This window comes from Oxyura jamaicensis, chromosome 5 (genome assembly GCF_011077185.1).
Source record: "Oxyura jamaicensis isolate SHBP4307 breed ruddy duck chromosome 5, BPBGC_Ojam_1.0, whole genome shotgun sequence".
NCBI classification, from domain to species: domain Eukaryota; kingdom Metazoa; phylum Chordata; class Aves; order Anseriformes; family Anatidae; genus Oxyura; species Oxyura jamaicensis.
In genome coordinates this window covers 20,282,254-20,293,197 of record NC_048897.1, presented here as the reverse complement: position 1 = coordinate 20,293,197, position 10,944 = coordinate 20,282,254, and the positions used below count along the sequence as shown (strand labels likewise).

At 38.9% G+C, this 10,944-nt stretch overlaps 1 protein-coding gene across 4 annotated transcripts in view; it reads right to left on the bottom strand.

Annotated features, from left to right (window-relative positions):
- Positions 1-1,418: 1,418 nt before the first annotated feature.
- Positions 1,419-10,944, bottom strand: part of RBM25 (RNA binding motif protein 25) — a 35,825-nt gene continuing 26,299 nt past the window's right edge. For all 4 annotated transcript variants that reach the window (XM_035329107.1, XM_035329108.1, XM_035329106.1 and 1 more), the window contains 6 exons: positions 10,369-10,519; positions 7,178-7,502; positions 5,923-6,197; positions 5,391-5,489; positions 4,178-4,225; positions 1,419-2,959 (listed from right to left, as the gene is read on the bottom strand). In XM_035329107.1, coding sequence (XP_035184998.1) covers positions 2,867-2,959; positions 4,178-4,225; positions 5,391-5,489; positions 5,923-6,197; positions 7,178-7,502; positions 10,369-10,519 — 991 coding nt within the window. In that variant the 3' untranslated portion in view covers positions 1,419-2,866. The remainder of the gene's footprint in view (positions 2,960-4,177; positions 4,226-5,390; positions 5,490-5,922; positions 6,198-7,177; positions 7,503-10,368; positions 10,520-10,944) is intronic.

Genomic DNA, 10,944 nt, shown 5'->3' with positions numbered 1-10,944 from the left:
GACATACCATTGCTTAGAATATGTAGTATGCAGAAGGGCAGTTGCACAGCATGATTATGAGACAAATTTGGTTATGGTGTAATCCCCGAGCCCAGCTCCACAATGAAATCCCGTTCAATGACCAGCATATCTAGTTCTGTTGTGGAAACTGCTATTTTCCCCCTCTGTACATTAAGTTTGAGGGACTTAATTTCTATCATGCAATGAATCCATTGTGGCATATTGCACTGAATGCACAATTTGCTAATGGCTTGTTTTCACTATACCACTATTATTCTGTGCATTAACATGCTAGCAATATTAAATTGCATATTCAGGCAGTAAAGTGTTGTAATTTAGAATTGGCAAGTCTTCTCCTGATTTTTTTTTTTTTTTTTTTACAACTTTAGCTTGAAATAATTCTGTTCCTGTGTGTTGAAAGAAAAAACACTTAAAAGGGAAGTTAGTTGAAGAACCTCTCAGCAGTATGCAGATTTGTGATCTACCCTGCAGCATCACACACAATATATTATCAATGGGAAGCAGTAACACTAATTTGAGTAATACATGACAGAGGAGATTTTTTAAACAGCTTGCATTAGAAAGAGGAAAACCTTGCTGAAGTACCTGCAAAAACCAGTGTAGTGACCATTCCTTCTTCCTTCCATCGCAGATGAAAGCCTCAACTTCTATAAAATTATTTTTTTTAGTATGTTGCAACATTTAACATTCTAGTTTAAATTTTAGATATCTTCCTCATAGAGATACCCCCTTTGGTCTCCTTAGAAAGATTTACAAGCTTATGTCCAGTTCATAAATAAAAGTAGAAGATAAATATACAGCTTTAATGTAGGGCAAAAGAAAATAAGCTCAAGTTTCATAACTTGATCCTTCCCTAAAGAATCTCAACAAGCACATCAGGCAACCTGTCTCACACTAGCATTCCAAGGCATCTGTTGTCTTTTGCCTGTTTAAATACTAATTATGACAGAGAATGCTGTATTAGAACAAAAAGCATCCATGAAGTTCACCTCTTCTCTATGTATACTAAAAAAAAATAAAAAGAACAAATTTTGAACCACTTTAGAATTTGGCATATTTTTTGGTAAGTGCTGATCCAAAACTATGGGGAGGACGGGGAAGTTGCAGAAAAAAAAAAGGAAGATTGCAGCATATAAGTGTGTAAGCTTCATGCAAACTTAAGTATAACATAAAGGTAACATCCAAGCATTAGACTTCAAGGTAAAGAGCATTCTGTTGCAGGGATAAGAAAGAAAATACTGTGATCACATCTGTATTTGCAGGCTTCTAGTGAACCAAAGTGGCAAGTTTAAAAGACCCCTAATTTGTGAACACTTCTTGATTCATTGGATTGAGAAAGCAAACATTCATTAAAATTGCATGCTGCATTGCACAACACTCAAAAAAAATGTCAGTCCTTAAATCAAATATATACATTTTTAATATCTGAAATATTTACATGGTGGAACCTTTACACGATCCCATTTGTTAAGAACAGTGTTTTCAAGTGTCCTCTCCAGATACAAAGAACTAGTAACTCAAGGTCACAGTTATGTTTTCTGAACAGGTCAACCTGTATCCTTCAGTTAAATACAATACAGAGATACTGGAACACCTTTACTTAATTTGTTTGCTATTAAGAATTGTGTTTAAAAATTAAAAATGTTTGACAGTTTGCTCCCTGGAACACAGTCCTCCTGCAATCAAGACAGCTCATAGCACATTATTGATTTGTCTTCTTACCTGGGTATGAGATAAAAAATGCAGTTTACAGTACATCTCATCATTTGTATCACATCAGCCTATTTATAAAAATCCATACAAACGATGCAGGAAAATATCACCCTCTTTGTGGACTATAGACTGCTTACAGTAGAAAACAAAAATCATGGCTTGTTTTAACAGTATGGATAAAAACAAGACTTCAGTTTTGTTTGAAAATTTATGGTTTAGTTTTTGTCAACTGCTACACTCAGTTACATCTCTTAAGCTTCCCAAGCAGGTGTTTTTTCTTCCTTAAGTTCTAAAAAAAAAAAGTTTTTTAAAATAACTTTTAAAAAATCTGATTACTTTGGAGACAGAAGGGCTAATAGAGAAGGGATAAAATGAAATTCAGCAGAAAATAAGCTGGGTTTTAAAAAAATTAAATAGCATTTATTGAATTACGGTCCTGCTCTTGTTTTAACTGAGCCGAGAATAAAAAACTTCCTGCAATTTGCACTGTCTAGGAAAGAAGAAGAGCATCTGCAGGAGATTAACTTCCCAGCTTTACTAGTAACTATAAATGGGCAACAAAGTACCAAGACCACTTCTGGTTCATGTCAGGATCAACTTTTTTCCAGAGGCAGGTAAAGGACCAAAAGAACACAAAGCTGTTCTGTGAAAGCAGCTAAAGCCAATTATTTTTTTAAATTGTATTCTGATAATTCTTTAAATAAAAAGAGGGAGAGTAGGGAAAAAAAAAAAAGCTGATAAATTTGCAGTAAAATCATCTGTCTTTGTCCGTAACTGATAATAGTTCCACATTAAGTGCAAATGTTTTGCAAAATGGGCCTTTTTTTTTTTTTTTTTTAATATTTACAAGAATCAAGGTAACATAACAAGATTACCAGAGAGCGTGTACAGTAGCTGCAGCTTATAAAACATACCGGTAATTGTACCTGGTGAATTATAAAGAGAACCAATGCAGGATTTCAGATAACTAACTGAGAAGGGTAAAGGGGGCCTCAAAGCAGAGGACAAAAAAATTCACATTTTCTACATAAAAAAATACAGGTCTCAAGTCTCTGAGAACAGAGAAAATTCAAAGTCTTTGAACGATGGAAAAAAAATTGAAAAATGGAACCCTAGAAGCAAGGAGAGTGTTTTATTTCACTAGACCAATCTTCTTGGCTTCTGTCTCGTATATCAACAGCCTCCACATTTTGACTATGAAAACTTCAGCTTCTTCATCTAGTACCTGTAGGAAATACATGTCATAGATTATTTTTTAGGTTATAGGTTCTAGTAATAAAGATTAATCCTAGTAGGCATATCAAAGTCTGCCATTTGTAGTCAGATGATGACAATACCATTTTCTATGAAAGTAGAGCTAATCAAATCAAAGTTAAGCATTTGAGTGAGGCATTGGATAAATTTTATTCATTTTGTCTGTCCTGCATTTATCACCTGGCTTGACTTCAGTATATACCTTATATACTTCACACCTTAAAATGACTTTAATTATATACTTGTATAAGGCAGCTTTGAACTCAAAGATATAAAAGCACTAATAACGACTTTCTAATAATGGCTTGGGAAAAGGCAGAGAAATAACAAGCCTGGAAAGAATGTAAAAAAAAAAAAATGGACACAGGTAGAATTTTCTATTAATTCTCTCCAAGTCTCTGCTCATTTTCAGCTTGGAACTTCCTTGGATCCTATTTTATTTATTAAGTAAACCCTTGATGGATTTCTCTTCCTTGAGCTTACTATCCAGGCTTTCTTTGAACCTTTACAGACTTTTAGCACACACAAAACCTCTCAGGAAGTTTCTCATGTCACACCAAAAACCACCAACTGATTTGCGCTGTGAATCTGACTCCTATCAACTTGATGCCCCTAAATCTTCTTTCCAGAAAAGAGGAAACAATCAGTACTTAATCACCTTTCAATCTATGAAGACAAGGTGAAGCAGTAGCCTTATTACATAAAGTGTCCTCTTTCTAACTCTGAGCAAAAAAAAACAAACAAACAAAAAAAATAAACCACCACCACCACCACCAAAGTTTTCATAGGCTGCAGAAGATCACCTTTTATTCATTAATTCGGAATGAACCTACTATAACACTAATTATAAAAATCTAGTTACAAGAATGAGAATAATTAAAAGTTCAGATTTCTGGTACTGTTCTGTTATTGTCAGATCTTACCTCTGCTGTTAGGGACAGAATTTCCACATTCCCAAATATGAAGAAGCCCTCAGCAGAGATCAGTATTTGTATCTAGATGCCACAACTACAAAGTCATGTCTGTTTTAGCATTACCTGTTTAATCAAAACAGCTTTCGTAATTCCCTACAATATGCACCTTCTATGAACACCAAATATATCTGTTATGGACTCCTACTAATTCACACAACTGACTACTAGCTTCTGTGCTATGCAGAAGGTGTCTCAGTTATACAATTTCTGCTTACCATGGCAACATCATCCAGTATGCTCTGCGGCGAGCTGTGAGCCATAACCTGAAAGGAACAGATATTTTTAGTTTGAAAGCTCAAAGTAAACTATTTGAACATCTTTGGGGAAAAAAAAAAAATTAAACTCTACTTCTCAAGGATTTTGAATGCTTTGTACATGAAAAAGTGTTTCCAATTTAATAGTTTCTAGTATTAGCCAGGGCAAGATTAATATTAAACTACATCAGATTCAATCATAGTGAGTATTAGTTTATTGCTCATTACTGAGGATTATGTTCCAGCAAGCTTCAGAGATTCAAGGAGACCTCTATTTGCTAGCTATTTGTGCATCAGTTAATCTCTCCTAATTTAAGTAAGCTCCCCTTTATCCAACAGTACATTCCTGATAGAAGACTAAAGCAAAATATTGAGCAAAATTCTCCCTGTATCACTATGAGATACTTCAAAATTTTCAGAATCATAAGATGTCTTTTAAGACTAGAAGACATTCTATTTTTATGTTTCTTTTGAATATAATTTTAAGCTCTGCAAATATTCAGCTTCTGCTTTTCGCTTTCTACTAACCACCCATGCTACAAGTGGTTTTTGAAATTCCCTATTTATGAAACAGCAATAAAGTTGTTCTGACAGATACAAGAAAGCAAGTTACTAGACTTTTAGTTTCTAACTTGATGGAATAATCTGTGCAGAGTTTAAACAAGTCATGTAATGGCTAAAAAGTATGGCAGAATGACATCTAATTTTAAGTCTAAAACCTAAGTTTCTGTTTACTACTGAAGAAACATGAGTATCTAAAAAGCTTTTTAAGCAATTCATCTAGTTAACCTAAATATTATGCAAAGTCAGCCTACTGGCTTTCCCTGAATTCAGGCATCTTGTTTTTTCAAGTTAAAAGTGTTAACGGCCAATGAATTATTAATTCTTAGATCTAATGGTCAAACTATCAGGTATAACAGCTGCTTTTATTTCATCAATTCAATCCAGTTCATATGTTTATCTAAGAGAACAGCATCTGACACATACAAATTGTATGTGAGCATTAAAGGAGGTAATCTGTAAAACAGAGCACATACTAACTTCAAGTATGTTGACCATTTCTGCACACCAATATTATATATTCACAGAGAAGATAACAGACTGCCTTCAAAAACAGGTATTGCTATCATTGCTGTAGCTTAAAATGGGAACAATGGACCAAGAAGATACTAACCTTTGAACAAACAAAGTCAACTAGTGTGGCTTCTTCTTCACCAATATATTCTATTATTTTCTTGTTTATCCACGGTCTAATTCGACGCTCCATTAGTGTCTGGAAGAAAAAGCATACCGTAATTTCCGCAGTTTTACTACTCTGAAACAATACTAGCAGGAAGGCAGCTAGAACAAACCCAACTATTTAGTGAATGATACCCTTTGCTGTTAGATTAGAAAGAACCCATAGTGATTTGTAATTAGTATTTCTGACATCTGTTCAGAGATGTTTTTAGATGACCCCCCCCGCACACACACACCCCTTCTATAACAACTACTAGACAACAATTCAGAAGACCAAATAAAAATAAGCAGGCATGCTCAAAATAAGAATTAAACATGGAAAAGAAACACAGTACTCAAGTCTGATTCCATTTGATGGTGCTACTTAATCCACTGCAGTCCCAGGAACAATGTGTTTCTATGCAATTCAAAAGTTTGTTTGGAAAAAAATTATGCTTTTTGCAAATTATTAAAACAAATCAACTTACTGAATCCACAATTGACCAGTCAAGAGGATATGCAAAGAGCTCTGGTTTTGCTGTGGGAATCTTCTCAATGAGACTCTTAATATGTTTGCGTTTTTCTTCTGTATTGACGCTGCCTTTAATATTGCTTTTATCTTCATCTCCATAATCCAGGGGGACAAGTTTCCTTTTCCGGGGCACATCATCACTGTCTTCATCATCAAATTTATTGAAAACGCTATCCACAGCAAGCTTCTTCCTTTTTACAGCATTGGGCTGATTAGGACTATTACAGGCACCTACAAACCATAAGACAGAATTACATATTCATAAAATTCAACTGAAGCTAATTTGTTCTTCATGTATTTCTTGAGGAGTAGCTGCATTATGTAAGTGTCTATGAACGCCAACATAAAGATTTTAATCTCTCAAAATTTATTATAAAAATGCCATGCTCAAACCGAGCTTCTTCAACATTCCAGAAAAAACAGGTTGCTCATTTCTACCCTGAAACCAATTAGCATCCCTTACTGAGAGAATGAGCAGCATGAGCTCAAACTCTACCAGAGGCAAAGCACAGAAATGAAAGGTTACTCTGAATCCAACGCGAGGAAAAGTGTTAGTCTGTCAACCTAAGAGCACACAGTCTCTCTTCATTCAAGATTTCAGCATGAGCTAAGTGCAGCCCTGATATCATTCAATCAAAATAATAAACCATAAATGCACAAAGCTTTCTGAAATAAATATCATTAATTCTGCTACTCAGAACAATTTATTTATTTATTTAAGAACACTGGAAAATTGCTGAAGTGCTAAGAAACTCTGCACTCATGCTCTATTTGCAATTGTCATCAATTTGTCTTTAAGAGGTGAAAAACCTCATTTTCAGTTTTCTTCTTTGAAAACTGGTCAATAGTATTTGTGAATAAATAGATGAAGTACCTAGGGCTTAATTAACATATACTTGCATCAATGACAAGTAGCAAAGAGCTTTCACATGGAATTATTAATCCCAGCTCAGAGCATTACTAAAAAAATAGTAAGCCTTGAGGATGACAGATCTTCCCTCTCTTCCCCCACCCCTAGATTTTGGGAGAGTGATCCATAAAATGTATCTACTGGATAGTATACATCAATCAGATTATCTGGATAACAACAACTTGATAGAATATGTCAAAATGTTCAGTATATTTAGAAAACTGCGTGGCTGCTCATCTTGGCTTTTTTTTTATTATTATTATTATGAACACATATAGAACATCAAAATACGTCAACTTACCCAGTTTGAGACTAAGTCCTATTTTGGGCCGATGCTCCTCCGGCTGTTGTTGATCAGGTGAATTTTCATGAGGGATAATAATGCCACAGGGAGATTCATCACCAGGTGTGTTAGGGGTTGCATTTCCACTAGCAGAAGAAACAGATGGGGCAGAACTGATTGGTCGTAAAGTTGGTTTAAGGCAGGGCTTTTGTTCAGGCTCCTCCTCCTCTTCCTCTGGCTCTTCTCTTTTTTCTTCTTTTTCTGCTTTTTCCTCCTCTTCTTCCTCAGACTCTGGCTCTTGTTTGATTTGTGGCTGCCTACGCCGCTCAGCCTCCTGCTCCATCTACAAGGAAATAGAATCAGGGAAAAAAAAGAGAAACTCAAATCCAGCACTGTTTAAAGATAATGTAAAGGCCCACTGCTTCCCAGGCAGTCTGTTAAGAACAAATATGTTAAGAACAAATATGTCCCTTGTCCTTATGGGGGACTTCAACTTGCCGGACGTTAACTGGGAGTGCCACACGGCTGACACGAGCAAGTCCAGGAGGTTCATGAAGCACCTAGATGATAACTTCTTGGTACAGGTGCTAACGGAGCCAACTAGGAAAGGTACCCTCCTAGACCTGTTGCTAGAAAACAGAGAGGGTCTGGTGGGAGATGTGGTGATTGGTGGCCGCCTCGGTCATAGCGACCATGAAGTGGTTGAGTTCAACATTTATGGTGACAGAAGGAAAAGCGCCACCAAAACCTCATCCCTAGATATGGGGAAAGCGGACTTCAGGCTGCTCAGGGAACTAGTCAGTAAGGTCCCCTGGGAAACTGCTCTTGAAGGCCTCGATGTCCACCAGTGCTGGTCACTCTTTAAGCGATGCCTCCTAGAAGCACAAGATAAGGCAATTCCAAAATATCGCAAGTCAGGCAGGCGGGGCAGGAAGCCGGCGTGGCTGACCAGGAACATTCTAATGGAGATTAGGCGGAAACAGAGAGTGTTTCGCTACTGGAAGGAGGGCCAGGCGTCATGGAAAGAATACAGGGATGCTGTTCGTGTTTGTAGGGAGAAAGTTTGAGTGGCCAAAGCACAGCTAGAGTTGAAGCTGGCTGTGTCTGTGAGAGAAAATAAAAAGGGTTTTTTTAGATATGTAAATGGAAAAAGGAGAACTAAAGAAAACATAGGGCCGCTCCTTGATAGGAAAGGTCTCCTCACAGACGATGACGTAGGCAAAGCAGAGACGCTTAACGCCTTCTTTGCCTCTGTCTTCAATGCCGATGATGGGCTTCGGGACCCAGGGTGCCCTGAGCTGGAGGACCGGGACGGTGGGGATGACAAACTCCCAACTGACCCTGAACGTGTGCGGGATTTGCTACTCCACCTGGATCCCTACAAGTCCATGGGTCCGGATGGGATTCATCCCCGGGTGCTGAAAGAGCTGGCGGATGTCATCGCGGAACCTCTATCAATTATTTTTCAACGATCCTGGGAATTTGGAGAGGTCCCAGTAGACTGGAAGCTGGCAAATGTTGTGCCAATTTTCAAGAAGGGTCAGAAAGAAGACCCTAGCAATTACAGGCCTGTCAGTCTCACGTCAGTGCCTGGTAAAATCATGGAGAAGTTGGTTCTCGGACTTATTGAGGCGCACCTGGGGGACAAAGCAGTCATTGGTCCCAGCCAGCATGGGTTTGTGAAGGGTAGGTCCTGCCTAACTAACCTGATTTCCTTTTATGATAAGATCACCCGTATGGTGGACCAAGGGAAACCAGCTGATGTGATTTTTTTGGACTTCAGCAAGGCTTTTGACACGGTTTCCCATAGGATCCTACTGGACAAAATGTCCACCATACAGCTAAATAAAAACATCATACGATGGGTGAGCAATTGGCTAACGGGCAGGGCCCAAAGGGTTATGGTGAATGGAGCTGCGTCAGGCTGGCGGGCGGTCACCAGTGGGGTCCCTCAAGGCTCCATTTTAGGGCCGGTACTTTTCAATATTTTTATAAATGATCTGGATGTAGGAATAGAGGGTATTTTGAGCAAGTTTGCTGATGACACCAAACTTGGAGGAGTTGTGGACTCAAATGAGGGCGTAAAGGCCTTGCAGAGGGATCTGGACAGGTTGGAGAGCTGGGCGATCACCAACCGCATGAAGTTCAATAAGAGCAAGTGCCGGGTCCTGCACCTGGGACGGGGAAACCCTGGCTGCATGTACAGACTGGGCGATGAGACGCTGGAGAGCAGCCTAGAAGAGAGGGATCTGGGGGTCGTGGTAGACAGCAAGTTGAATATGAGCCAGCAGTGTGCCCTGGCAGCCAGGAGGGCCAATCGTATCCTGGGGTGCATCAAGAACGGCATCGCTAGTAGGTCAAGGGAGGTGATTGTCCCGCTCTACTCTGCGCTGGTGCGGCCTCACCTCGAGTACTGTGTGCAGTTCTGGGCACCACAGTATAAAAAGGACATGAAACTGTTGGAGAGTGTCCAGAGGAGGACTACGAAGATGGTGAAAGGCCTGGAGGGGAAGACGTACGAGGAACGGCTGAGGTCACTGGGCCTGTTCAGCCTGGAGAAGAGGAGGCTGAGGGGAGACCTCATCGCAGTCTACAACTTCCTCGTAAGGGGTTGTCAAGAGGCAGGAGACCTTTTCTCCATTAACACTAGTGACAGGACCCGCGGGAACGGGGTTAAGCTGAGGCAGGGGAAATTTAGGCTGGACGTCAGGAGGGGGTTCTTCACAGAGAGGGTGGTTGCACACTGGAACAGGCTCCCCAGGGAAGTGGTCACTGCACCGAGCCTGTCTGAATTTAAGAAGAGATTGGACTGTGAACTTAGGCACATGATCTGAACTTTTGGGTAGACCTGTGCGGTGTCGAGAGTTGGACTTGATGATCCTTAAGGGTCCCTTCCAACTCAGGATATTCTATGATTCTATGATTCTATGTGCAACTACTGCCATTCTAGTAAAAAATAAAAAAAGAAGAAAAAATGGACAATCCACATTTGTTTTTGATCTCCATCTAAGCACAAATCTGAAGTTACTTTTCATTTCCAATATTCTTACTGCTTACCTGGATTATTATTTATTTTTAAAGAAAGAAAATAGAACAAATATTAACCATCAGCTCTCTTACAAATTTTTGCTTGCTAAATACATTTTGATTTTACTGAATACCAGCAGAATACCAATGGATGTTTTCCCGTCAGACCAACAGCTACATACCCTCTGGAGTTCTGCATCTGGATCTGGGTGTCCTTCTGCCAGAAGGCGCTGCCTAATTTCTTCTAGTTCTTCCTTTTCCCTTTTCCTATCCCGTTCATCTGCTTCCATCTCTTTCTCCCTGTCTCGTAGCCTCTTCTGAAGAGCACTACCCCTACAAAAGATACAGAATTGCATTTCAAAGAAAATTCCAAATGTGAACCTTGCATGACAATGCAAGAAACACCCGATACAAAGGTCTTCCACTAATTAAAAACGAGAGTTGTAAGAGCATCTACTGTCTTCTATTTTTACAACAGAAAAATACAAGTTCCCTGCATTACTATACAGAAGTTACCTCATCATATTAAACAGAAAATGTGGCTGCCAATCTCCTCAGGAAAAGAATCCAATTTATCAGAATCGGTTCTTGACAAGTACAGATCTGTAAGACTAGTTTGATCCAAGTTTTTAGTTAGTCCCATGCTGAAGTATTTTCCCCATCCTTAATACACTTGTTCTTGATACAACTCAGTTTCTTTGTAGTGAACTATTTAGAGACATGTTTCATCCACTCTTCCTGCCCTCTCCACCTTATTT